Genomic DNA, 27,572 nt, shown 5'->3' with positions numbered 1-27,572 from the left:
ATGCGCGGCGCGGGGGCCGGCGGGATGCCAGGCGGGGGGCGGTAGGGCCATGTCGCAGCGCGGCGGGGACCGGGATCGCGACCGGGAGCGCGATCGCGACCGGGAGCTGCAGTGGTCGGCGCGGAGGATGGGGACGTCGTTGCTGCTGCAGCTGTCGGTGCACGAGCGGGAGCTGGACCTGGTTTGCCTGGACCACAGCTACGCCAAGCCCTGGAGCGCCCACCCCGACGCCAGCGCCGCTCGTCCCACCCGAATGCTTTTCCTCACACCGCGGCGGCAGCCCGGCACCGCCCTGTGAGCCCGGGGCGGCGGCTGTGGGGGGAGCGTGGGGCTGAGGGGCCTCTGTGGGGGCGGGTGGGCCGGGTTGGTCCTGAGGGGTTTGTCCGGGGACTGAGGGGGTCTTGAGGGGTCTGTGTGGGGACTGAGGGAGCCCTGAGGGGCCTCTGTGGGGAGTGGGGGGTCCTGAGGGACTTCTCAGAGGCCTCTGGGGGGTGCTGAGGGGTCTGTCTGGGGGGGTGCTGAGGGGTCTGGGGGGTGCTGAGGGGTCTGTCTGGGGGGGTGCTGAGGGGTCTGGGGGGTGCTGAGGGGTCTGTCTGGGGGGGTGCTGAGGGGTCTGTCTGAGGGTGCTGAGGGGTCTGTCTGAGGGTGCTGAGGAGTCTGTCGGGGGGGTGCTGAGGGGTCTGTCTGAGGGTGCTGAGGAGTCTGTCGGGGGGGTGCTGAGGGGTCTGTCTGGGGGGGTGCTGAGGGGTCTGTCTGGGGGGGTGCCGAGGGGTCTGTCTGGGGGGGTGCTGAGGGGTCTGTCTGAGGGTGCTGAGGGGTCTGTTTGGGGGGGTGCTGAGGGGTCTGTCTGGGGGGTGCTGAGGGGTCTGTTTGGGGGGGTGCTGAGGGGTCTGTCTGGGGGGGTGCTGTCTGGGGGGGTGCTGAGGGGGTCTGTCTGGGGGGGTGCTGAGGGGGTCTGTCTGGGGGGGTGTTGAGGGGGTCTGTCTGGGGGGTGCTGAGGGGTCTGTCTGGGGGGGTGCTGAGGGGGTCTGTCTGGGGGGGTGTTGAGGGGGTCTGTCTGGGGGGGTGCTGAGGGGTCTGTCTGGGGGGGTGCTGAGGGGGTCTGTCTGGGGGGGTGCTGAGGGGGTCTGTCTGGGGGGGTGTTGAGGGGGTCTGTCTGGGGGGGTGCTGAGGGGTCTGTCTGGGGGGGTGCTGAGGGGTCTGTCTGGGGGGGTGCTGAGGGGTCTGTGTGGGGGGGTGCTGAGGGGTCTGTGTGGGGGGGTGCTGAGGGGTCTGTGTGGGGGGGTGCTGAGGGGTCTGTCTGGGGGGGTGCTGAGGGGTCTGTCTGGGGGGGTGCTGAGGGGTCTGTCTGGGGGGGTGCTGAGGGGTCTGTCTGGGGGGGTGCTGAGGGGTCTGTCTGGGGGGGTGCTGAGGGGTCCTGAGGGGCCTGTGGAGTAGGTGTGTGTGAGGCTATGAGGCTGAGGGGCCTGTGGGGCAGGGAGGGCCTGTGAGGTGATAGTGTGGGGCTGGAGGGTCTGTGAAGGGAGAGTGGGGGGGCTGTGGGGCAGGGGAGGTCCTGTGGGGCTGAAGGGGTCTGTGTGGGGTCTGGGGGAGTCCTGAAGTGACCGTGTAGGGCAGGGAGGCTCTGTGAGGTGACAGTATGGGGCTGGGGGCTCTATGAGGAGAGAGTATGGGGTCTGGGGGGTCCTGAGGGGCCTGTGCGGCAGGTGTGTGGGGACGGTGGGGCTGAGGGGTCTGTGGGGCTGGGGAGGATCTGTGAGGGAAGAGTGGGGGGGGCTGTGGGGCTTAGGAGCCTATGTGGGGGCTGGGGGGTGTCCTGTGGGACAGGGGGGGCCTGTGAGGTGGCAGTGTGGGGCTGGGGGGTCTATGAGGAGAGAGTGGGGGGCAGGAGGAGGTTCTGTGGGGCTGAGGGGCCTATGTGGGGGCTGGGAGAGGTCCTGAGGGGCCTGTGAGGGGAGACTGGGGGAAGTCTTGTGGGGATGGGGGAGCTGTGTTGGGGGGGTGGCTCAGGGAATCCTGAGGGGTCTGTGAGGAGAAAGTGTGGGGCTGGTGTGGTGTGGTGGGGAGAGTGTGGCTGGGAAGATTAGAGCAGGTCTTGGGGAACAGCGTGGGCTGTGGGGGGGCTGAGTTGGGGGGCTCAGCTCGGCAGCTTGGGGCCAGGCTCAGGGCTGGTTTCCCAGCCTTGGCGTCGGAGTGGGAAGCGGGGTTGTGGCCGAGCCTCCGTGGTTTGGTTTAGGGTCAGGGTGTGGGGCTGGGTCTGGGGTCACAGGTGATTTTTGGGGTGAGGGATGGGAGTGTGCTCAGGGTCCTACCTCAGGCACTTCAACAGGGGCTGAATGGTCTCAGACCTGGTTATGAAGCTCAGTGAACTTTTCATTTTAAAGCACCGCAGACCCCAGGGTGTGCGATCCCCTTCTCTAAAGCTTAATCATTCCTGACAGTGAAGCGGATATCCCCATCGACGTCGAGACGGTGACGCCCACGCCCGTGCCGCTCTATGACAACCAGAAGGCGCGCAGCGTGATGAACGAGTGCGAGCGCCACGTGATGTTCGCTCGCACGGACGCTGATGCTCCGCCGCCGCCGGACGACTGGGAGGAACACGTCAACAGGTAGCCCGGGGATAGCAGAGAGGAGACATTCGGGCTCTAAGCAGCCACCCGCTGCGTGGTGTGGGTTGTTTTTTTTTTTTTTTTTAGTGTGAATCAATATGCAGTGACGTTCCTCAACGGCCTAATGTTCAAAGAAAATGAATTTTTGTGTCTGAATTCCTCATCTGTCTGCTGTGAAAGCTGTCGGGTTTAATGGTAGAGGATGGCCCAGTTGTTGAACCTCTCCTGCACATGAACTGTCTCCTGGTTGGAGGAGGCTGGGACAGTGAGTCATAAGATTGAGTTAAGGATCTATGTGTAGTCATGTTCCATTGTCAAAAATTAAAAATGAGGCTATGCATAAATTCCACCCTGTTAAAAACCCTCTCTGGAGCTGCAGTTGAGCCTGTTCACAGCCTTGATGTTACGAGGAACAGTGTGAGGTTTTTTCTGGGCAGTTTGTCTGAGAAACATGGTGATAATCAGTCCTTTCAGCATAGGTTATTTTGGTCTTATTTATTGCTTCTGCTGTTACTCTTGCTTTTCTGATACTTGGATGTTCACTGACACACCCTAGTACCATTTAAAACCTGGAGTTTTAAGTGAACCATCATCTAACGTAAATCCTTAGTAGCAAAACTCACTTTGTCTAGAGCTGTAGATCAGCTCTTGAGGCTGTGGTCTCAGCCGATGCCCAGCTGTGCTGCCTTCGGGCCCAGGCAGCAGCCTGCAGGACCTGGATGTGTGGGTAACAACGACCTACCTCTGGTTTTCTCAACAGGACAGGTTGGACAATGGCCCAGAACAAGCTATTTAATAAGATTCACAAAGCGCTGCAGTCGGACAGGCTGGCTCGCTTGGCTAACGAAGGGGTAAGGTCTTTTACTCCCTATTTCACTTTCCAGCAGAATCACTGCCTGTGTGTTTTTATCAGTCCTTCCTAGCAATGCCTCATTGAGTCAAGATGAAAGTCTTGGCCTTTTGGTTGCGCAGTCTTAAGAAACGGGCAGCTCTGGCCTTCTCCAAGACATGATTTTGTCCTCGCTATGAGGATGTTGGTCTTTGCTTGCTGTCAGAAGACTTTGGGCTGCCCAAGCCAATACTTTCCTGTGGCTTGGGATGCACGTGACATGCTTGATTTTTCACATAACTGTGTTTCTTTTCAATTTCCTGGTTTTTAGGCTTGCAACGAGCCAGTCCTGAGGAGGATAGCGGTGGACAAATGTGCCCGGAGGGTCCGCCAAGCTCTGGCTAGTGTGAACTGGGACACCAAACTGATCCAGTGGCTTCACACGACATTAGTGGAAACGCTCAGTTTACCAGTGCTGGCTGCTTACTTGGATGCTCTGCAAACGCTTAAAGGAAAGGTGATAAAAGCAGTGGAAGGCTTTGCTATCATTTATGTTCTCCTGTTATAAAGCTCGCTAAAGGAAGCTGCTGGAGTCTTTCTCCTTTTAATTTGGAGTGGTGGGGATGATGTTTAAAAGCCCCTTGAAAAGGCTGTGTGCGTTTTCTCAGTCCTTTCTGGCCTCTGGTTTCAGATCCCCACCCTGATCGACAGGATGCTGCTCTCCTCTACCACGAAGACGGGGGCAGCCGGTGCCGAGGCTCTGTCTCTGCTGCTGAAGAGACCCTGGGACCCAGCAGTGGGTGTCTTGTCGCATAATAAACCAGTGAGTGCCTCTTGGGGTTTGCAGCGAGCAAGAAGCTGGTCTCACATCAGCTTTATCCTTCCCATTATTCTGCTCTCCTCCTCCTTCCGCTTCTCTTGCTCCCTGGGCTCTCTTCCTCCTGCTTTGGACTTGCTCAAGGAGGGGGACTCCTGTTAGACACATTCCCCCTCTACTATCCTGAGACAGCTTTGGCTGGGGAAAATGTGATCAGTTAATGAGCTCTGCAAGATCCTGCCTGCTTCGTTGTGCAGGCCAGGCTGGGCAGCGAGGTCTCGGGCAGGGAAGTTGCTTTCCCTTACACGTCTCTTTGTTGAACTTTCTAGAGCAAATTGCCTGGTTCCCCCCTCATCCTGATTGCTTCCTCTGGACCCTCCAACTCCATGTTCCCTGCTTCTCGGCGGCACCGATTCTGGCAGTCACAGCTTTCCTGCTTGGGAAAGGTTTGTATGGTTGGTTTTAGGAGGAGGGAAGTTCAGACTAGCAGCTGTGCTAGGCCGCAGCTGCTGAGCTTGTTTCTAGAAGCCTCCAGAGCACCAAAATACTTGGTTCTGCTGAAAGCAGAGGCTGGCATCTGCCACCTGCAGTGTTTATCATGTGGGACACTGCACAGGGGATGAAGTTGCCCAAATCCCATGCGTTTGGTGTCTCTTGTCAACCAGTCACCCATCTTCAGCAGTTTAGATTGTATTGTTAGTGTTATTAAGGGTTGATGAGTCTTCTGGTAGGAAGAGCTTAGAGGAGAGAGACTATAGGTCACCTTAGTGCTCTGCCTGGCTACAGAGTTGCTTATACACCTAATTAACGTGGTAAATACACTGGGTATATAGCAGCAGAGGTTGTCTCTGTGAGGAATTCTCTATTTCCTCTAGTTTTAGTAGCTAGAAGTGAGGCCCTGGGGAAAAAGGGAGAGAGAAAGCACAAGTTCATGCATGAACCGGGTTCCAGTCCGTGCTAGGTGTTGTTGGTGCCTGTTTTCCCCGGTCATGCCTTGGTTACTCAGCGGCCTTTCATTTCAAACCGCAGGTGATTCCCATCGCCACCCACCTGCTGAACAACGGCAGCGGGGTGGGGGTGCTGCAGTGTCTCGAGCACATGATCGGGGCGGTGAGGGGCAAAGTGGCAGAGGTAAGGAAGAGCGACGAGTGGGGAGCCTTTGCTGCTCCCTTCAAACTATTCACCTGGTCTGTAGGTGCTGTGCCACCCCAGTGCATCATCCCATTGTCTGTCCCTCTTCTCCATCCATACCTTTTGGGTTTTTTTTTCTCTCATAGATTCACAACCACTTCTCGCACAAGCCGATCATCCTGATCGGGTGGAACACAGGTGCCTTGGTGGCCTGTCACGTAAGTACCCGATTCCTTTGCATCCTCTCAGAGTCCACTTGACAGCTTCAATTTGGAGTTAGATTTGAATTACTGTTGCATTTAAGGCTCTGCCAGTGTGGTTCATGTCCCTTTTCTCTTTCCAAGGCCTGGCTTTGAGACAGACATCCTTTATGGTCATGGGGGCATTAGCAATTTGAGTCATTCCATGTTCCTTCCACGCTCTTAATTAACAAAGCAAGGTCTAAATATAGAAGATATTTCTGTGCCTGGCAGGAGCCTAGCAAAGCTGCCTCCGTCCCCTCAATGCACTTGGCTGTTAGGATGCTGACTGTTGCTTTTTCTGCCCAGGTTTCAGTGATGGAATATGTCACTGCAGTTGTGTGCCTTGGATTCCCGCTTCTCACCGTTGATGGCCCCAGAGGGGTAAGGACCAAAGGAAGATGAAGCAATTTAAAGAACTGTAGTTTTTGGTTTGTTGTGTGGGTTTTTTTTTTTTTTTTTTTTTTGAAATCTCCCTAGTTTGTTTCCTAGAATTGAACTTGGAAGTCCAGTGATGACTGGAAGATTTTTTTGAGGAATGTCTGTGTGGTTTTTATTTGGAGGAGGTGCGCCCAGCAGGCGGGACTGTTGCATTCATTGTAGGATTCTTGATGCAATAGCAGGCGTGAGAAGTTGTGTGTTTGCTTGTCTCTGCTGTGCCATGTTTTTGCAGCCCCTTCCTGAGGTCTTGTGTGTGGGTCACTTGTTAACTGGGTCATTTGGCACCAGAGAGGACAACTTGGGTTGATTTATATGGAGCCCAAACTGCTCTTTTATTAGCTGACCAGCATGTGACTGGGTTGGGAATGATTACGGTTGTGCTAATGAAATGGCTGATCCTGATGGCAGTGGAAATCCGTATAAAAGGCATTTGCTGGAGCATGGTGCAGGTCTTGAGCAGAGTTTTCTTCAGGACACAGTACAGCTGTGTAAATCCCATCAGGGACTTGCCTCAGGTTGCTTCGCTGTGGGTGCTTCTTCAGCCTTATCCTGAGTTTGTGCGGCAAAAACTTGGAAGGAGGAAAATGCAGTGAAATAGGGTTCCTGAGGGGGAGGGCATCAGTCTCAGCTGTTAATGCGTAACAGCACCAGGTACTCATTCAGCTTTTGAGTCAGTCTTTGCTGTGAGATGTTTAAACAAACCACGCAGTTTATACTTCTCTCCTTTCAGGTTGCAGTTGGTATGTGCTAGGATTGCACGTAAAGCGCTGTCTGCCCCTGTGGCACATGCCTTCCCTCTTGGGAAATCCTCATCTAATTCAGAAAGGTGTTTGGCTCCAAAGAGTCTGCGTCCTGGATCAGTCCTTCCAGATTACAGTTCCCCTTGCTCTTGCAGGATGTTGACGACCCCCTTCTGGAGATGAAGACCCCTGTCCTCTTTGTGATCGGTCAGAATTCCCTACAGTGCAACATCGAAGCGATGGAAGATTTCCGGGAGAAAATACGAGCTGATAACAGCATGGTGGTGGTGGGAGGAGCAGATGACAATCTCAGGTAACGGTCTGCGAGATGGATACTCTATTCCCGGGAACACTGGGCAAGATTTGAGTGTGCTGCATACAGCAAACCCCCATTCAAATTTGGTACTGAAACTAGATGCATAAAACCACTCCATCAGGGTGAGCTTTGTTATGTAAAACCTGGTATGTTGGATGGTGTTGGTTTTCTGTGATAAATCTGCATTGTTTCTCCCAGTGGTAAGTTAAAAGATCCAGGGTACAGTGTGATATGACACTAGAGTATTTACTTTTTCATGCCACCCCTGGCTCTGGAATATGTACCTTTTGAAGGCTGTGCAAGAAATTGGGGTAAGGGAGGCTGTAAGAGCCTTGCAGGAAGCAAGAAGCTCTTCAGGTTTCAGTAAACTCTGGAGCTTGTTCTGTCACACTTGTGCCTGTTTGGAATAACTGCACCAAAAACCTGAGCAAGTCGTGGATGAGAATAGGGCCTTTTTCGTCGTCATCAAAGTTTCTCTCAGCATTTCTGAGGAATGACTCGTCTTTCCAGCAGACGGTGCTCTTGAGTTGAGAGCTGGCAAGCCAGCTCTTGCCTTGCTCTGTGCCTGACTGCGTAAGGGAGTGGGCTTGCTGTTGCTTGAATCTTGCTCTCTGGTAAAGAATGATGTCGTGAGTGTGAAAGTGGAAAACCGAATGTGTTGACTTCCATCTGTTTGTTTTTTGTTTTTTGTTTTTTTTTTTAATAGGATAAGCAAAGCCAAAAAGAAGTCGGAAGGCCTGACTCAGAGTATGGTGGACAGGTGCATCCAGGTAACCACAGAAATCTTCCTTTTACACCTCATATCTGTAAAAAATATCTGTGCTGAAATGTCTCAGTGACCACAAGCGATAACCTTACTGCCGGGATTGGTTGGATTGAAGGTAGTCTGTCCCCTGAGTGGGATTTTGAAGTGGCCATCTCATTTCAGGAGGAGAATGTGAGCTTCCTGGTAGTGCACCTTAAACAAAGAGTAGTTTTGTGAGTCTTCGAGTACATCTGCCTGGGGAAACAAGCAGTACTTTTGGGAGTGTTGGAGAAACCGTTGTGTTTCTCCCCCACGTGCCAGAAATCAGTGAAGTACGAGCTTTAATGAGAAAGCCAAGGTCTGTCTGGAAGGTTTTAGGGTTTCCTTTTGCAGGATATTAAACCAAGGGAGCCTTATCTGCTTGTCCCTCTGGTGATCTTTTTTTTTTTGTTTGTTTGAGCTGTGAAGATCAGTTGTTTAGAGACCTGCACACCACTGAAGCTAAGTATTTGTTTCATCCTTCTTAGGATGAAATAGCTGACTTCTTGACTGGAGTCCTCACACGAGCAGAGAGCCACTCGGGCTCTGATCCCCGTGACCTGGATGCTGAGAAGAAGAAGAAGCCACGCGACTCGACCAGGAGGGATCTGTCATTTGACTTGCCAGAAAGAAGCAGCAGGCCCACCTCACCGGCAGCCAAAGTGCCTGCCTCGCCTTCGGGCTCGGAGGTGGGGGCTCTCTCTGGGGTACTTGGAGCTGGGGAAGGCTGAGGTTGTGTAAAGAGATGCTTTTGTACCACTGAAATACGTGGTGAGAGATGTGGTTAGTGTTGGAAGAGGGAGATGAGAGGATACGGAGGGACTAACAGCTTTGCCATGAGGCAAATAAACCTTCAGAAAAAGATCTGCTCCAGCAAAAGGGTGGCGGTGTGCTGCTATGCTCAGGGTTACAGCTGCCTCTTAGGGAAACAGGGGGTTAAGAGGTGTTCCTTCTCTTCAAGCAGGACTTATCCAGTGTCTCCAGCAGCCCCACCTCAAGCCCCAAGACTAAAATGGCAGCTGTGTCCTCCATGCAGAAGCCCAGCCAGATGGGCACCACGCAGCTGCTGAAGAGGCAGGTGCAGAGGACGGACACTGTCCTGACGCACAAGCAGGCACAAGGTAATGCCCTACAGCTTTCCCACCCTCTTCCCTCTTAGCATCTGGATTTTTGGTCTTTATCTGTCCTGTTGTGCGTAATTTTTTTTTGTCTACTGAGTCCTGTCTTGAATTCCGAGCTCCCTGTGGCAGCTTTCTCTACATCTTGGTTCTCTGTCACTGTCATCCGAAGGTAGCAGCCTGTGGAGGGTTGAAATTAGGTTGCAAATGGTGTTTCTGCAGCTTGCTGCTGTTCAAAGCGGGCAGAATTTTCACTTGCTCTGGCTGGCCAAATCACCACGTAGCCATATTCTAATTCTTTTTCAAGTGTGAGCCCCTTGACTGGTGTCTCATATCCGTGAAGGCGGCTGCTTGGGAGGGAGACTAAAGGTACTCAGGAGATGATTGAGCCTATTGAATTGTGACTGAATCAGTGGGGCTTGGGTAATTACAGAGTCATCTTGCATCACATGGCAGTGGGAAACCTACTCTGAATAGAAACCAGCTTGAGCTGTGGGTTGTTTTTTTTTTTTGTCCCGTTAGATGCTGATTAAAAACCTTACGGTGCATCTTCAGTCTGATTTGTGAACGCTGTGAATGTAGGCAATGGTTTTATTGATGATGATCCCTTCCAGCAAATATCAGCGGCACCCGGGGAGTAGTTCTCTATCCTGCCTTCTCTCCTTATTTCTTTGCTCAAGACAGACCTGAACAGGCTTCTTGTTGTCTCCTGCAACAAAGTGACCTTCCACCTTCTCTAAAGTCTTTAACTCAGGGATAAGCTCCGGGGAGATGTTGAAGCTTGGATCTCCTGTAATTTGTCAGACCATGGACTAAAGAAATCTATTCCTTTGTCGTTGTAGTTGAGGGAGGAAGTTTCTAGCTAGCACGCGGGAGGCAGGAGAAGGGTCTGTGGAGTGGGGGTGTGTCGTGCCCGCCTTATTTTGTCAGGGCTGCTGCTGCAGCGTGGCTTCGGGCCCGCGTTTTGTGGCCGTAGCTGTTCAGGGATGTGCTGGCTGACGTCTCCCAGCTGCTCTCAGTTTCTCGGTGCAACTGCTCGGTCAAGCTAGCCGTGCCTCTCGCAGCCAAGCCTGCTCTTGTGCCCTGGGTGCCGGACCTTTTCCCGATGGCTGTGGGGCTGAGGGCTCGTGCTGTCGGGACGGGCTCTCTCTGAAAACTGAGACCATGCCCCTTCTAGTGTCGAATGTGCTGCGCTGCCGTCCGGAGAGGAGGTCGGTGTGTCTCTGTTGTGCCCCGTGACTGGATGAGTTGTGTCTGGAGCTCCCTGCCTGCTCCGAGGTCTCTGTGGGTTGCAGTGGTGTCCCTGGAGTTCCCTGTCCCCTTCCAGAGCCGGGCTGTGATACTGTAATTCTCTCTGATTCATTTCAGCTCAGTTCGCTGCTTTTCTGAAACAAAACATGCTGGTGAGGAAAGCTCTTCCTCCTGGCACCTCTTCATGTCTCTTTGGTGAGTATCTCCTCACTTCTTGCTGTCTCTCTCTCTGTCTCCCTCCTCCTCTCTGTCTCTGCTTCCTTCTTTCATCGTCTTCCTCTTCCCTTGCATTGGTTTGGGGATGTGGCCCAGTGTGTCCCCTTGTCCCTCTGCTTTTTGCTTTCTCATTGCTGTATTTGAAGCTAAAGCAAATGGCCCACTTGCTAGCTGAGAGCATTAACTGTTCCTGAGCTCTTCCCCTTTCCTTGCTCCCGTGGGTAAATACTGCCCTTTGAACCGTGTGGTCTGGCAGCTGGTTTGCTCTGTCAGACTAAAACTTTGTGGAGGATGCAGTGACTTTTTGTGATTGTGAGTTTAACCCTTTCCTGTGCTGGGGCTGAGAAGGGAACGTGGAACCCGAGAGACCGTGTGTGCTGGAGCATCCCAAACACGTGGAGCAGCAAAGGGGCTGTCAGTGGGAGCAGAAACTAGGGACTGCCAAGTGATTTGGAAGGGGCAGATGTAGACATGGGGAGTGGTGTTTCTTGGCCAGAGAGATTTAAAGAAGAGCAGAGAGGTCAGGGAGAGGGATGGCTTTGGGAAGATGGTGATGTGGTGGGATCGGGATGCTGTCTGGACCAGGAGACACGCGGAGGTGAACAGTCTTTAGTGCTGTGGTCTCTCGTGTTGGGTGCTGGAGCACACAGAGGTGTGGGTGCTCTGAGGGGTGAGATCTGCCACCTCGAATGGCAGCGGCTGCGTGGATCTGGGAGGAGGAGAGGATGAGAGGTTGAAACCCAAGGTGTTGGGCGGCTGCGGTGTCATCCCATGAGCTGGTGGTGTCAGTTCTCCGTTCGGGTGTCCTCAGCGTTCTGGGAGTGTTGATGTGGGTGACAACTGCCTCTCTGCAAAAGCCCAAATGCCAGTGCTTTTAACTCGATGAGACAGGCGCTGGGTGCAGAGAAGCTGAGGGTATTTTGGCATGCTGTGTAGAGACTCCTAAGATAGGCTCACTGCTTGACCAGAACACGCATGAGATACAATCTGAACGGCACGTATACAACCGTGGTAACAAAATCCTGAGGCAAGTATTGGCCTGGGCTGCTTTTTTAAAGGTTTCTTCCTCCTTTGAGCCTTGTTTTGTGCTCTCCCCTGTGCAATGAGGTTAGCCTGGGAGCACACATGGAGCCCTGTGCTTATCCAGAGTCTTCCAACCCAGCGTCTGCTGGGAAGAGAAACCACAGTGGATGTTGGCCCACTGGTGGGGAGGTGTGGAGAGGCTGGCGCCAGCCTGGGCTGCCTTTTCAGTAAGATAAAAGCCAATTAAGATCTCTGGGCTCCTTGCTGCGTTGGCTTGGTTGCCTGAGCTGCGAGGTAGGAAGCTGGGGCGCACGCCTTGGGAGCGTTCGCTGTTGTTTTGGGAGCAGAGTGCTCATCCTGAGCAGGCAACCAGCCCTTCGTGGCTGCCCCTGCGAGGCAAGCTCTGCTCTCGTGCGGTGGGGACACAGAGGGATGTTGGCTCAGTGCTCGCCGATGCTTTGAGGGGCACCTAACCCCACTGCTTGTGCATGTGCTGTGTCACTGTCCTGCTTGGCTGGTGGCACTGGGGGGGGGGGGGGGGGCTTTGGTGCCTGCAGTCTGTGCACGCCTGACGAGATCCCTCTGGACGGTGATTTGGGCCATGCATGTCTGCGGGTGGGTGGGAGGCACGGCAGCGTTGCCCGGCTGCCCTGAGTTACCCGTGCTTGAGCCACAAGTCAGGCTGCTGATAGCAGCACAGCAAGCTTGGCACTTGTCTTGGGGTCCAGAGTGGCCCCGAAATGCTTGGAGTCGCCTGACATTTAGGGATTTGGGTGCAGTCTTGGCCTACACCCTCAGTTCGGAGGTATGCGGGTGGTGTGATATGCAGGGAGCACAGACATATACACACACGCACGCACATCTGTATCGATTTTATATAATATAGCCGTATCTAGGTGTGCTTATCTTTTAATTGATATATATCTTGGCCTCCAGTTTGTTGAATCAATAGCTTAGTTGCCCAGGACCAGCAAGGAGGGAGTTTGGTGGCTCAGACACTGTCTGCAGAAGCTCTTGGTGGAGAGGGCTCTCCGTAGCTTTGGGCAGGGGCCTTTTCCGCGTCTCGGAGCGCCGCCGGGCTGCCGGCACCGCAGCGGGAGGCAGATCTGTGCCCTCAGCTCCACCCAGTCCACCAGCGGTTCGGGCTGGGGCCGGCCCATCGTACACCAGCGGCGGGAGACGCGTGGAGAGGGGTGGGCAGGACGTGGCAGCTCGTGCCCGTGCTCTGACCCTGGGCTGCCCAGAGGTGCTTGTCACGGGTCCGCTGTGCTTTTTCGGCTAGCCCTGGCCCCCCAGCAAGCTTGTGCTCTAGGCAGGTTGAAACGGATGCGATGGGTCGAGGACACGGCAGGAAAACGAGCCGCTGGTGCAGAAGAGAAGCCTCAGCTCGTGGTTTTTCTCCCCTAGTACCGAGCAGTGTAGGACGTGGCGGGGCTTGGCTTTGCTGCAGCACCTTTTGTGCCCACGGCTGCTTCGCTTAGAGCCTCTTAGAAGCCCGCACGCTGCAGTCCAGCTCCTGGAGGGCCAGGTAGGAGCACTGGAAGGGCTGTGCCGGATGGCAGGCATGCAAATAAATACCTTTGCTGGTGTGTCAGAGCAGCAGGCAGGGCTGAGCTCTAATCTCAGTGTTGGCAGTGTTTCTGCCCCAGCTCTGCAATCCCTGCGCCCTCGTCCCCTCACCTGGAATTTAGGGATGTTGGAGGGGCTTGATGCCAGGATTGATTATGCCACGCTTTGAAATGAAAAGGGTTTATGTGGAGGTGTGTGTTGTCACTGTAGGCATCCGTTTTTCTTCGCTGCAGAGGCAAGAGAAACTTTCTGTGCTGTCCTGCCTTAGTCTGTGAGTACCTTAAGCTAGGTCCTGGCCCTAAGACAGCAGTTTAGGACACGCAGAAGTCAGCATAGGTGGTGAAAAGGAGAAGCGTGGGTTCCTGGTGCATGGGAGATGGGCAAAGCTGGCATGGAGGGAGCTGTGGAAGTGTGCATGGGCATGTGTCCCTTCTCTGCACCTTGGTGCGCACAGTGGAGCAGCACTGACCTCGAGGGATCGGCCATCAGTTTTCAAAAAGCTACTTCTGTGTCCCCTAGTTCCAGTCTCCTCAGAGCACTCGGAAGGGGCTGAGAAAGATGATGTGCGTATGCAGCTGAAGAGGCATCAGACCCCCAGCCCGACCCAGTGCACCAAATCCTCCAAACGAGCCAAAATCAAGGTGACCATTGTCTCTCACGGAGATGCTGCTGGCGTGGGGAACGGAGCACCCCTCACCACCCAGGCAGAAAGTGAGTTGCGATTGCATAGCTGCTTTTTAACCAGGAAGCGGGGTCCTGGCTGTGCCCACACCCACTCCTCTGGGCCTTGGGGAGGGGAGGGGAGCTGTGGTATTTTTATTTTTTTTTTTTTTTGTGTCTGTTTGTTTGGAGCTAGCTGCAGAAAACAGAGACTCAAGGTGTGAGTGAGTTGGGGATAGCTGGAGAAGCGTGGGGGCTTGACAGCACGTAGGGACTTGGCAGGAGCCTTCGTTTTCCGTAGCAGTTGGGATGCAATGCCCCAGTGAAACGCTCGACCGCAGCCTTGAGAGCTGCGAGGAGAATTTTACACCTTCAAGGCATCCAGCTGCTGCTGGAAGCAGGGTGCCAGTCCTGGCAGACCCCTTGCTCCAAGTAGGTTTGTGTGCGTCTCCGGTTCAGCTGCTGACTGCCGCGCGGAGCTCTTGCCTGGGACGTGCTTTAGGGATGACAGTGATGTTCTCCCTCTGGAAGGCCTCCATGCGTTCGGACTTCACGATTCAGCCGAGTGCCTGGCTCTGCTGGTCCCTTCTGGGCCTTGAAGTCTGGCACAATACGTGCCTGGTGCACGTATAAACAAATTCCAGCTCTTCTCCTGACGCTGTGGCTGGGCAACAACCTCCCGTGACACGTGTTGCACAGGTCCCTGCGGTCCAAGAAGAGGTGATGTGCTCAGTCTTCTTCCCCTTGAGCCTTTGCGAGAGAGGCCAAAAGCTTTGTCTGCTGTCATCCTCCTACCTGAAGGACGTTGCCTTGTCACCGGCCACGCTGGCACATAAGTCTTCCTCATGTCGGAGTGCAGAGCCCCAGATATGCGAAGCAGTTGCTTGTTATTAGCGTTAGCTCGGTGCAGTGCAGGACTGAAAAGTCAGTGTCTCCATTCTGGCAGGCAATCAGAGGTTTTCAAAGCTGAGAAATAATTCTCCTTCTTCGGAAGCATCTCTCTTGTTCATTTTCACAATTCAAAACTAATAAAAACACATCCTTTTTTTAAGGTTACAGTTTATCTTCTGGCAGCCTTGAAAATATCTGGCTTCTAGAATCTTTTTTTTTTTTTTTTTTTTTTAATTTTCCAAACTTTACCTCTTTCCACAGAAAGGAAATGAATTGCAGAAGTAAACATGAACCAAAACAAGAATTCCCTCTTACCGTGTGTGAGCAGTTGGAATGCGCAAGAGAAACGCAGTTGTATCTCAAAATGCCGCAATAAACAAATATTGTGACTCGTCGCATCCCTGTGTATTTTGTAAAGTGTCTCTAAGGAATGCTTACAAAATTGATGGCTAGCGACCAGCCAGATCCAAACCAGTCGGTTGAGGCAGTAGACCTGTGCCGTGATGGACTAGGAAGGGATTAGTGGAGGTGCAGTGTTTAGGAGAGAGGTTTGCGTTTGGTGGTGAAGGCCTGAGGTGTCACTACTTACAGATTTTTGAAGCTGATCCCTTCAACCTCGTCTGCTGTAACACTTCCACGACGGCAGTTTTCCGGTTTTTATTCTTAACTCTGCTCTGTTTGATACTCCCGACCTCCCGTAGCGCGGTGGCTGGAGCGTGCGTTTATGGCTGCAGCGGAGGTTTCCTTGAGAAGATGCTTTACGAGCAGGATGAGCCCGTGGCCTGCGCCGCTGTGTCTGTGGGTAGCTGTGTGAGAGAGGGGGAATCCCTGAGGGCTGGTGGAGGGGAGAGAGTGAAGTTTCTTCTTTTTCTTTTGCAGTTGTCGCTGGAAAGCCGGTCCCCATGGCTGTCGGCCAGTCTGTGCCGGGCGCAAAGGAGCTCTCGGGGCTGCTCACCACCCCCAAGTGAGTGGGACTTTGGTTTTTTATAAGCTGTGGGTCTTTCTGACAAGGCTGCTGATGGGAAGTACCGTGACAGGGTGATTTCTGCATGGGGAGCTTTCTGGTATCTTGCTTATGACTGGAATTATCTGAAGCACAGGAGACCCTTAGGCTCCTGAAGACTATTTGTCAGCTGGCAGTCGGGTCTGAGAATGGCAGAAGTAGAAGGTATTGTGGCTGGTGGGCTGTATTTCTATATGTTTTCCCAAATTGAAGTTTGCTTATCTGTCTTGAATGATTGTGGTCAGAAATTCAGTGTTGTCTTTAATCCTTCCCTTCATTCCCTCTGACAGTCAAGCATTTTCTTGCAAAGATAGGGGAAAGAAGCCTCAACATCAGCTCATGAAGTTGATTAACTGGCCGCAGGGATTTCTGTTGGGGAATGAATCTGACGTTGACATCTCACATCACTGTGATGTGAGATTAATTTCCTGTAGTAGAATTTCTGACAGAGAATGGCCACGATATTTTGTTGCAAGGTTTGGACAATCCAGGCCTGAGATCAGACTGCTAACAACCCCTGTGTTATGAGGATGACCTTGAAGGGCTGTGTTGTGAGGAACTGTCTCTGTTAATGAGGAATTTTCCCAGCTATGTATCTGGCCAAGCTAAGCACAAGTATGCAGCAAACTGCAAGATGCTTGCCTATCAGAGTTTCCCTTTGGGCGCGTGATAAGTTGCTTATGACCAATAATCCAGGGGTGTGGGGCACATGAACAGCGGGTGCTTGCTGTGCAGAGGGTATAACCAAGCAATTCGGGCAATGAAGGAGGACGACATGTCGCCGCATCGGGGTGACTGTCGTTCCTCGGGCCACTCTCCGTATTGGGACCCTCTTCAATTTCCCTTTTAATTCAAACCAAGCTTTGGAGAACCAAACTTTGCTCTGGGAGGGGAGAGGAAGAAGAGCTGTTTTCACACAGAAAATAGGTTTTAAATGGGAAATGTGTCACTGCAAGGCAGGTTGGCTTTTGTGTTGGGTGACGCGGCCCGTGCAGCACCTAGGCAGGCATGCACACAACAACAAGCTCACTTCCAATTTGGAAATACACGGATTTTGTTGCAGCTGCTCTTTGCTCTAGCTGCCTCAGTGGACACGGCGGGGGGGAGTGTCTCTTGCTTTGAGATTTGTAGCTCATCAGCTCCCTCCCTTAGGCTTCCAGGAGCCCTGCTCGGTTGCACTAGATCAGTGCCAGCTCGCTGTCAACGCCATCTCACCTTGCTCTGTGTAGTTTAGCACTAACCAGAGTCTTTCTCTCCTGTTCACTCTGTAGGCTGAGTTCAGCAGCAGAAACCTCCCCAAGTCCAGCCCCGTCTGCCATCATCCCCAGCAGCACGGCACCCAGCGCGTTCCACGCCCTGCAGAGCAGGCTGGTGGCCAGCAGCACCCACTGCATGCAGGCCCAGCCAGCCAGTACCCTCCAAGGTACCTGCCTCTCTCCATGTCTCTTGTGAATGTAAAAGGTAAACCAGGTTCAAAATCATTTGCTGGATCCCTTTTCTTGCACTCCCTGGTTGCTTTGGGTTTGACTGAGGCAGCATTTGTGGTGCTTTGCCATTGCAGAGCCTGCAGAGATGCGGTGGGGTGCTATAAAGCGAGGCTGAAGGTGCAGTAGGTGACCTGTTAATCTTGTCTTTTGTATGCAACGATGCCTTGAGGTACCAAAACCCACCTCCTTCAGCCTCCTGGGTTTGTAGCTGCAGCAATGAGATGTGTTGGACTGCGTATGTAGAGCGGCTGGAGGATCCCTGCTGACCTCAAGACAGGCTGCTGGGGGCACTGCTCTTTAAAGAACAGTTTTGCAGACACCTGACGTATGATAGACCTGGAATTTCACAGTGGTGAATTCTTCAAGCCTGATTTCTTTATTCTTTGGGTTTTTGTTTTTTTGTTTTTTTTTTTTTTTTTTTTTAGGAGCAGCATCTGCCAGCAGCCTGCTGCAAGGGCTGAGCTTCAGCCTGCAGGACATCGGGACCAAGTCATCAGCCCTTCCTGCCAGCGTGGCTGCTGCTGGGCCGCCCGTTCAGGTATGCAGCTCGCAGACACCAGCCATCCCTCTCTGGAGGGCAGAGCTGTGTGGAGGGCAAAGCGGTAGGAGTCCGAGGGAACCTAGATAGGCCACGTTTCCTCCAGAACCTGAAGGGATGAGGGATGGTGGGTGTGAACTGCAGCTGAAGTGATGTATCCAAGCCTCAGCGGTGTGCTGGGGGCTGAGAGATCCTATAAGTGGCATTAGGTCTAGGAAACAGGGCTGTGGGAAGTTGTTTCTAGGTGGCCACCTGGAAAATGTTGAGAAGGAATTGGAGAATGAATGGGGCCGGGGGATCAGCAGTCTTTCTCCTTCTTGTTCTTCTGGGAAAACGCATGCCTGTGGCTTCTTGGGCAACGCTGCCCATCCCTGCAGTTTGAGGTGACCTCCTTCAGAACGGGTGGCTTCGTTGAAAGCGGAGCCACAGTTTCTCCCAGTCGTGCTTTCAAGTTGAAATGAGCATGTGCAGACTGGAAGAGACAAATTTACTTGCATCTAGACCTGCTTGTGGCCACCAGAATGAAGTGTGGACAGTCTGACCTCTAAAGACCTGCAGCAGGGAGAGGCCGTGCCATCACTCAGTGTTTCTGCTTCTCCTTCCAGACCTCTGCTGTGAAGACACCCGCGCCTATCCAGAACCTGAGTGCCATCACCACGGGCACCGGCACAATTGTCCGAACCATCCCGGTTGCCACCTCTTTGTCTCTGGGAGCCTCAGCAAGCGGGAAGCCCACGGCCATTCACCAACTGCTGACAAACGGAGGCCTGGCGAAGCTGGCCAGCAGTCTCCCTGGCTTGGCTCAGATCTCCAACCAGGCAGCAGGTGAGGGAGAAGGGGACAGATGGGCGGTGCAGGCACCTGGAGCACCCCAGCACCCCGAGACCGGCGTTTCCAAAGCTTATTTTGCCTTTGAGCCCTAGCTACGGACAGCTGTGCGCGCTAGCGGCTGCCTCGAATGGGAAGAGGCTTCTGATGCCCCCCCGGTCGGTGAACGTGGCCTCCCCAGTCCCCGTGTCTCAGGGAGGCCTCGCTCCTGTGTTTTCTAGGCTTGAAGGCCCCGACGACCATTACGGTGACGCTGCGTGGGCAGCCCAGCCGCGTGACCACGCTCAGCCAGGCTGCGATGGGGACTGTCCAGCCCCAGCTCGAGGAGCAGCCGATGCAGACGCAGGCACCTCAGGTAATTTGGGGCATTTTCTCTGTAGAGGAAGTGTCCGCTGCTGCTCTTCTGAGATTTTTTTTTTTTTTTTTTTTTCTGACCGTCGCAGTCCAGGGCAGATACAGCTGTCCTGCGGAAAGCGTTCTTGGTCACATCTCTTGGGTGTGATGAGCTTTGCCTCGCATGGCTGTGGTTAAGAAGACCCAGGTCATCTTCGTGTCTGTTAGAGGCAGGGCTGATTGTGCTCGATACCACGCTGGTACCGCACCGAGGGAATCTCCGGCTGGACTTTGAAAGCTGACATCAGCATGGGAATTGTTGCTGAAGCTCGAGGTTTTCTTGGCAGTGACAGGTTTTGGTGGGAGGAGGAAAGCTGCTTGTAGAGTGTCTATCCCCTGCTTATTCAGGCAGGAGAGTGCGTTGGCTGTGCTGTCTGGAGCTGTATCCTCTTGAAACGGCTGCTTCTGGCTATTAGATGCCCTGATGTGAGGCTGGGCCCTGTGGATGTTGGGGACACTGTACTGTTTCCTTCTGCAGGTCCCCACCTCCCGCTCTTCCTCACTGCCATGCTCTTGAAACCAATTTATGAAGGGCTGAGTGCGTCCTCCAAGGTTGTATCTGTTCGATACAGATCTCCTTTAGGAGGTGGATCGCTGACAGTAGGAGAAGCTCTTACTATTTGGACTCTCAGCACATGCCAGGTACTCTCTCAAGGATCTTGGCTGCCTTCCTGCTTCCTAAGTTAAGTCTTGGTGTGGTTGCATTGAAAGCACAGGGTGCCAAGTTGGAGAGGTTTTGGGTTTTTTTTTTTTTTTTTTGTGAATGTAGTGGTCTTGGATACTGTAGCGTGGACCTCTCAACCCCAAATCCTGGAGTTAGCAAAAGGAATTGAATTTAATGCAGGAGTATCCTTGCAGTCTGTCCTAAACCGCTGTCAGTTTTGAGCTGAATCTGTAAGTGGGAGGGTGGAAAGGTTGGCTCTGACTCCCTGCACGGGAGGGCTGGTCAGGGGTGGCTGCGATGGGCCATCAGCAGCATTGACCTAAGCTCAGATGGCTGCCCCGTGGTCCCAGCTCCGGCGCTGTGCAGCACTCGGGTCTCTTGGTAGATGCTTTCCTGGACGTGGGGATGTAGGAGGAAACAGGCAGCCCAAGCCTGTGATCTGCCTCACGGGGCTGAAGGAGGCATTGCAGGAAAAGGGCAGCTGGCTGCCTCAGTGTATACTGAGGGGTATAACCGACTGTCCAACAGATGCTGACTGTAGTGATTTGAGGCAGAGGCATTTGCAGGGAGAAAAGGGTTCAAAGAACAAGTCAGCTAGCTCCTGGAATGATAAATCCTGCAGCTTGGACAGTTGGATGAGTGTGGAGCCTCCAGTGGGGTTCAAAGCTCCAGTTCCCAACTGGGATTAACAAGCTGCCACTGAAGGCTGAAGATGCCAGGATTGCTCCAGAGTGGCAGGGCTGGTTTGTTTGTCGGTTTTGGTTTTGTTTGGGTGGTTGTTTTGTTTTGGTTTGTTTTTTTCCCCTCTTGCACATGATTTTTCTACTTCTGATAGCACTAACACAGAACCCAGGCAGGTAAGCTGGTGCAGGAGAAGCAGAGCAATCGTTGTTTGTAAATGAAGCTCTGTAGTTTTGGTCCCTGTTGTGGGGTGGCTCGAGTTGTGGGCAACATGGTGGAGGCAGGGAGAGTGCTTCTACTCCTTGCTGCTGTCTGCAGAGTTTTGAGGTTGCTTGAAGCCCTGAGATACGTTTAGGGAGGCATTATCCTAAGGGTGAAGCCTTTGGGTGGAAGTTGGGTGAATATTAACAACAGCAGGCATAAATCCTAAATTTGTCCTGCTCTGCTTTAGAGCTGGCACAGCATCTGCCATTGCCAGCAGTTACCACACAGGCTCCTGTTTTGCTGCTCATTAAAGCTCAGGTTTGGGACCATCCGGGTCCCTCCTCCCTTGACTTTTTTTGTGTTTTTTTCAGTCACTTTGCAAGCGTGACAGAGCCTGTGAGCGTTGGCAGAGCTGAGTTTAGAGCTGGCTAAGGTAGACCTCGGAAACACAAGAGCTAGTGACAGTGCAGATCCCACCTAAGCAGCGGGTGAGTTGCTTTCATAGGTCTGAAACTTCATCCATGTTGGAGGCAGTTTTTGTGCTTTTCAAAGACCGTTTAATAAACCATCAGAATGGGCACGCTTTCCTTTACATCCTTTGCTACCTTTGAGAGACCCTAAATATCCAGCAGAACAGTAACTCCGCGGTGTGATGAAACCTGGTACAGACCAATTCCAGGGTTAATGGGTTCGTGTACGGGTTAACGTTTTAAGGCAGTGGTGCTTGGAGCTGGGTATTGGGTCGTACACGGTGACTTTTACCTACAATGCTGAGCTTGTGTGTTCAAGGAAGGGCTTAATTGAGTGGCCAGCTGCGAGAGTTGCTTCAAAAGCAAACTGAAAGCTGGCTTTTACAGGAAATGGAATGAGCTGTGTGTTTTTGTAACTAATTATAGCCCTTGACATCAGCTCGTGTGTACCTTTAGCACATAGGATTACGTAATCTAGCAGGGCTTCCTGTAAAAGAGCAAATTTACAAAAGGCTGTGGGGGATAACGCTGAGGGCTTAAACTCTTGTGTTTTCAGCAGTAGCCAAAGCTGTTGTCGGTTGGGTTCGCTTTGAAATTCCAGCTGACAGCTCCACTGTGCCTGTGCAGGAAGCGTGAAGCCCACGCATCGGCTGCGCGCTGTGATTTTTAAACTCTGGGGGCTGGGGCGATGCCTGTATGTAGCAGCTGAGATGCAGTTTGAGTGGGTAACTCTCTTCCTTCCCCCGTGAGCATTAAACGGGAGGCAGAAGGCTGAGGAATCTCCCTGGGGAGTTTGGTGCAAATCCTTTCTGTGAGTAGCAGAGTAAGAAGCAGCAGGAGTGTTTGGGCGGCTTTCAAGCAAAAATACAAGCAAGCTTCACCTTCTGTTTTCGAGAAACTGGTTTGAACATTGCTTTTTGTATGGGTTCCCCCCTGCAGCGTGGTTATATCCTGATAGTGGCTCCATAAAGCGTGGAATGATGCTGATGCTGGATCATGCTCTTGTTTGCTGCTTAGGGACACGAAGATTTACGCGGCGAGGACTGGAGCTGCAAGCTGAGGTCATGGTTTGAGCTTTGGGCAAGGGTCTGTCCCTCAGGTGGCACAAGGAGAGCTCAGTCTCCAGCCCTTGCCGCTGCCCAGAGCCGGGGGCTGATGGTGGATGTGCTGTAAGCACACAATAAACACCTTTCTTTTCCTGAAGTCTGGCCCTTTTGACTCCGAGGGGCAGAAATACTAGTTACAGCTAACGGAGCACCATTAAGGTGCTGCACAAGGCATAGAAAAGCAGGCTGCAACCTGCGTGGGCATTTTGGGTGGCTCAGACTTGAGCTTAAGCAGTGGAGAAAAGCGAGCAAGTTGTCTCAGAAAAGTCTGGCTGGAGAGGTGGGTATCTGCTCGTGGAGCTGGAAAAGCTGCTTTGGAGCTTGGGTTGTGTCAGCTCAGGGCTGTGAGGGCTCTCAGGGAGAGCAGAGGAGCTCGCGCAGTCGCAGTACCAGATGCACCCGGACGGAGATCAGGCAAGTGAATCGGACCCAGAGGCATTTGAAGAACCCCCTCGATTGGGGGAATTTCACTGAAGCTTGTCAGCGGCTCTCCAGGGCGTGCTGCCATCTGCCCTGGGATACAAATCCAAACTCCCCAGTTGTCCCAGTATCCGTGGACATCTGGTGGACACTGGTGTTGTGGAACCAGCTGGTTCTTGTCAGAGGGGCCTGTGCGTCTTCGTCAAGCCAGAAGGAAGCTCTTTTGATGCAGGGGGTGGTGTGTGCCCTTCCAGTTTTTGCTGGGCTTTTACTGGTAATAGTGTGTTATTCCTGCAAGCGGGTCTGCACGATGTGGGAATCGTTCTTGGCTGCTGCTGCAGAGGAATCAAGAGCAGGAGTGATTTCCCTGACAGAGATGAGGATAGAGCCATCCCATTCCGCTCCAGGAAAAGGCAATGAGTTTGTGCAGGTCTCAGCCCAAGCACCGACAGCGGCATCGGTGCTGCAGATAACACCATCAAGCTTTCAAAACGCTCTCGGTACGCATCTTCCCTTGAGCTTGGTAAGGACTGCTCGGAGTGAGGGCGAAGCAAGGAGAGGGTGTGCTGTGATTTTTTTTTTTTTTTTTTTTTTTTTTTTTTTTTAATAAGGTGAGGGCTTGCAGAGGTCCTGAGAAATGGTTGCAGCCCCCCCCCCGCCCCTGACAGCAGGGCACTTCCAGTAGCTCTCCGTTACTTTAACCCTTCCAGGCTCCAGACGGTGCTGTTGGGAACCCGGCCGCCCCAGCTACCGGCACCGCCTCTCCTGGCAAGCTGCTGCCTCAGATGGATCTCAGCAAAGCCCAGGCTGGCGCAGAGATGGCCCCCGCCGACCCCCCGGCACGCCTGACCGCCGCCGCGGCAGCACCCGTAGGTGAGGCGCACGGCAGTCGCGGGGCGCGGGCAGCCGGCCTGGGGACCGGAGCGGCGGCCGGGTTGGAGCCGTGCCGCCGGGCGACGTGTGCGGAGTCACGCCGGGGATTACCTGCCTGAACGCTGCTTATTTTTAAGCCTGTTGCTTTTTTTTTTTTTTTTTTTCTTCTCCCCTTTTTTTCTTTTTTTTTATTGTCCCCCCCTTTAAGTTAGGCTCCCCCGTGGTTTCTTTGCGCAAGGAGTTTTGGCTCAATGCAGGCTTTTTTCGAGCAATTGGTGAAGAGCGGGGCGTTAAACTTGGGCTCGGACACAGAAGGGATTATCTGCAGTTTGTGTTTAGGGCCCCCGTCCCATGCTCATAGCACTAAGCACTCTCCCTGCTGCCGACATTTATTTACCTTGCCTGGGGAGAGCAGGCCCATCCAATTACAACTAAATAAATATTGCAGAGCCGCTGCCCAGCCAGTAGCCTCGGATTTACAAAAAAGAATAATAAAAAAAATAGAATCCACACAAAATGATGATGCTGTTGCATCCTCGACGGCCCCTGTGCCGCAGAGCCCGCTGCCAGCCGAGCCAGTGTTGCCGTTTCCCTCAGTCCAGCCGATTTCCAAGCGGGTGGCGGGGTGAGCAGGTAGTCGGTGCTCGGGCCGGATCTGGCGGATGAAGTTTGGATTTCCAGAGGCAAACGAGGCAGCTCTGCAGCATCTCTGTTTTACTGCGCAGTCGGCTTTCCTCGCGGGCGTCAAACCCGGCCGACAGACCTCTGCAGACCCCCAAGCTCTGCTCGTCTCCCCCCAGGACTCGACAGGGAGGTGCAGAAGCACCGGGTTTGAGTTGTCTCCTGTGTGTTTTTTTTTCTTGTTCCTTTTGTCACTTGTCGTAGCTAGCGGCTGAAGTTAGATCCGTGGAGATCTTCACCTGCTTTCGCTGGAGGTGCGAGCTGGCTTTGCGTCCCGCGGGGAGGAAAGCTGCTGGAGCAGCCAGGGGTTGGATTTGGTGTGTTGGCACAGAAAACTTTCCAGGCTCTCTTCGCTTTGTGGAGCGGCCGTTGCCGATGTCTTAACAGCATCATCACGTGTCCGTGCCGCTCCCCCAGCCTGCGTAGGGGTGGCTGGAGCTGCCCGTTCCCGCCGTGCTCCTGCCCTCCGGACCCCAGGACGGTGGGCTCGGTGGTCCCCTCCTGGTTAGCCAGTTTGGTCCTCAGCCTTCGCTCCGCGCCCTCTCCCCTCGAGGCGTTTCGGAGAGGTCCCCAGCGCGAGGGACACGGTGCCTCTTTCGGCGTCCCCGTGTCGGAGAGATGCGGCGCCGCGTGGCTGGGCCCGCCGCTTTCCGCTCCTCGGCGCGGGCCCCCGAGGGACGGAGCAAGCCGCAGCCCTGGGCGACCTCGGGGGCAAACCCACGGGCTGTTCCTGGCTGGGGTCTGTCTGGCCAGTGTTGTGTTTTAACCAGCAGCAGGTCTCCAGGCTTTCTCCCCACCCCTTGAGCGTGCCTAAAGCCAGTGTTTAGATGTCGGTGCAGTGTTTCTCCCCTCTTGCTTTCTGGGCTGTGGTTAGTGTAGGTGCAGTCTGGGGAGCCGACTCAGACAGGGTAACCACCGTGATACAGCCTCTGCCATTGCCTTAGAGCACAGAGGGTTTCATTTTACAAAGCCTGAAGTCTTCTAGCCGCATCTTGGGGTGGAGAGTGAGGAGAGTCTCCAGCTGGAGATGCCAGAGGTGAGCAAGAGCTTGCCTGGAGCTGGGCCGCAGCGAGCGACGTGAGCTCGGCGTGGTCTGCGGCAGCTTGGCAGGTAGGATGGGGCAAGATGGAGCGTGTTTGGCTAAGGAAGAGCCAGGACACCCTGGCTTGCCAGGAGGGGGCTTTCTGGGGGAGAAGATCAGACACTGAAGGAGGATCCTTGGGGGGATCCGAGCCGTCTAGGAGGGGAGCGGTGCTGCTGGTGCCCGAGTTTGGCTGCTGCGGTTTCCTTGCGCCGGGCTGTGCCGGGGCTGGGGTTCGTTTTGGGGTCTCGCACCGGAGAGCGGGAGGTCAGGTCGTTCTGTTCAGCACAAAAGCCTGCCGGCCCACGGGATTAGCTCTATCCCAGCCCAAACCAGGACACGGCTGCGGGCCAGGGAGGGGGGCACCGCGTCCCCACGCCACTGACCGTGCTCTCCCCCTCTCCGCAGTGACCAGCACCAGCCCCATGAAGACGCTCTACGTTATGTCGGACGCCAAGCTGTCTGCACTTACCAAGTCTGTGATGGGTGAGGCTGCCTCTGTCCCCCTCAAACTGCCGGGCATCCAGCCTTCCTCCTCATCCGCCAGCAGTCCCACTGGCGCTGTCACCTTCGCCACCTCCCCCCTGGCCAGCACCCCCAGCCCTCCCAGCGGCCTGGTACACTCCAAGGTGGGACCCGTCCTGCAAACGGCTTCCAAGACGGTCATCCTGACCTCGACGCTGGCCGCGGTGAAGGGCGATGGACCCCTGGGACACATGGGGGAGAAGGTCAGCCTGCCCAAGAGCGCCGCGGCCCTCGGCCATGCTCTGGGGACAGTGGAGACCCTGGGGAGGGTTCCCTCCGTGGTGGACGACGGGAGCACCATCCTCCACACCAGAGAGGCCCTGGCCAACAGACACTTGCTGCCCCAGGGGGTGCTGCCAGGAGGGGCTGGCACCACGCTCATAACGCTGGGCAGCAGCCTGGCCAGCTCCTCCCTCATCGCCACGGCCGGGCCCACGCTCAGCCAGAAACCGTAGGGACCCCCGGGCCCCCCCTCGGCTGCGACCGGGCGCTTTGGGAAGGCTGAGCTCGGCTGTGGGGTGGGAGAGGAGCAGCTCCGGGGGGGGCTGGTTCAGGCTGGAGCAAACTGGGGGCGAGAGTGAGGTGTTCTGGTTTTGTTGCCATTCAATAAAACTTTTTTGTTGTTGTTGTTCTTTACTGACGTTGTTGCCCATGTCCCTTCCAAAAGCAGCTTGGGTTGCCGCCCAGCCCTCGACTGCTTTTGTTGAGGGCTGATTTCTTGCGTGGAGGCTTGCGCAGGCAGGGAAGGATCCATGCTGTGGGTCCTGGGAGCAGGCTGGGCAGCAACCGGGGCAGCAGCAACTCCTGGTACGTACATCCCTCCTCTGGGTGAAAGTTTCAATGGATTCCTCCTACTGTTGGGAATATTTACACGTGCTGAAAAAAGCTCAGCTTTCATCTGCCCTGATGAGCCTTGATTTAACCTTTACAGTTGTGTTTGTGTGGGCAAGCAGGGGTAGGGCTGGGCGCCCGGGCAGCTTGTGCTTGAAATGAAGGAAACAGGAGAAGGGGTGACACACAAAGGTGCTGAGGTGAGGTGAGGCTGAGTTGGGCACCACTGATGGTGGTTTGCCAGGACTGGGCACAAGTGTCCCACCCCCCCCACAGGGCTGTCACTGGGATTCAGTGGTTTTTGTTTTGTTTTTTTTTTTTATGGTTATCAGGGATAATCCCCGTGCTCCATAGGTCTCCAGCCCGTGCTGTGGCTCTGCTGAGCCCTCAGCCCTCACTTCCCCAGAGGGACAGGGTGTGATGCAACGTTTGCCAGCTGAGCTGCTTTCGGGGAGGGTGATTCTTGGCAGATGGGAGACCCAGGGAGCCGGGGCGGCCCCCTGCTCCCCACGAGGGCAGGCACGCTTCCGAAACCTCCGCTCACTTCCTCAATCCTGCCGGCTCGTGAGAAGATCCTGGTTTTGGCTCAGTTTGGCCGGGCAGGGTGTTTGTTACAGGGAGCCTAAAGAGAGAGCAGGGAATAACCGTTTTCCCCTTCGATGGCTCTATTTGCTCGTCGTGAGAGCGGGGAGGTGCCGTGCGTCCCCTCAAGCCCCTCTCCTGGGCTGTACACACGCCGCTCCAGCTGCTGTCTGGGGTTTTTGGGGGGACTGTCCTGCTTCGCCGTCGTAGCCTCTCGCACACCCACGATGGTGAGTAGTGGGCTTGAGGATGCTGAGATTTGCCAGCACCCCAAACCCTTTGTTCCCTTTTCCCTGGGGTTTTGTGGAGGGGGGGAAAAAAAAAAAAAATCCCCCAAAACAAACAACAGACCAAAACTGGTAAGATTTTACATTGCCAGCATTCTGGGAACGGCCTGCAGGGAAGGTTGTGGGATGACCTCAAACCCCAAGGCTGAGCTAACCCCTGGTGTCGGGGTGCCACTAAACGTGGTACCTTTTCCCCGAGCTGCCAGCGATGGGAAAACAGCCGGGATCAACTTAGGCTCTGCTTTAGCCTCCGCCTTGAAAAACAAGGGTCTGCTGTTGGC

At 54.2% G+C, this 27,572-nt stretch overlaps 1 protein-coding gene across 5 annotated transcripts; it reads left to right on the top strand.

Annotated features, from left to right (window-relative positions):
• The first annotated feature begins 19 nt into the window (after positions 1-19).
• KANSL3 (KAT8 regulatory NSL complex subunit 3) lies at positions 20-26,227 on the top strand. Of its 5 annotated transcripts, XM_042801463.1 has the most exons (22): positions 20-294; positions 2,442-2,612; positions 3,373-3,463; positions 3,773-3,958; positions 4,133-4,264; positions 4,588-4,704; positions 5,288-5,389; positions 5,536-5,607; positions 5,938-6,012; positions 6,965-7,122; positions 7,832-7,895; positions 8,398-8,598; positions 8,874-9,030; positions 10,396-10,473; positions 13,606-13,797; positions 15,517-15,601; positions 16,912-17,063; positions 17,553-17,665; positions 18,271-18,490; positions 18,715-18,848; positions 23,142-23,304; positions 25,475-26,227. In XM_042801463.1, exons 1-22 carry the CDS (start codon positions 50-52, stop codon positions 26,044-26,046), a joined length of 3,480 nt encoding a protein of 1,159 aa, XP_042657397.1. In that variant the 5' UTR covers positions 20-49; the 3' UTR covers positions 26,047-26,227. The 5 variants fall into 5 exon arrangements, with proteins under 5 accessions (XP_042657397.1, XP_042657398.1, XP_042657399.1 ...); XM_042801464.1 differs by lacking the exon at positions 10,396-10,473; XM_042801465.1 differs by lacking the exon at positions 13,606-13,797.
• The last annotated feature ends 1,345 nt before the right edge of the window (positions 26,228-27,572 follow it).

Source organism: Tyto alba, unplaced genomic scaffold (genome assembly GCF_018691265.1).
Source record: "Tyto alba isolate M040663 unplaced genomic scaffold, T.alba_DEE_v4.0 Super-Scaffold_34, whole genome shotgun sequence".
NCBI lineage: Eukaryota > Metazoa > Chordata > Aves > Strigiformes > Tytonidae > Tyto > Tyto alba.
The sequence above is the reverse complement of the archived record's forward strand: the minus strand, read 5'-3'. Positions and strand labels throughout refer to the sequence as shown.

What these genes read in the sequence shown, in the direction of transcription:
- KANSL3 (XM_042801463.1), top strand. Translation starts at nt 50, where the DNA reads ATGTCGCAGCGCGGCGGGGACCGGGATCGCGACCGGGAGCGCGATCGC. An exon ending in TGGGAGGAACACGTCAACAG is followed by an intron (nt 2,613 to 3,372) that starts GTAGCCCGGGGA and finishes TTTTCTCAACAG; the next exon opens with GACAGGTTGGACAATGGCCC. An exon ending in CTGCTGGGCCGCCCGTTCAG is followed by an intron (nt 17,666 to 18,270) that starts GTATGCAGCTCG and finishes TTCTCCTTCCAG; the next exon opens with ACCTCTGCTGTGAAGACACC.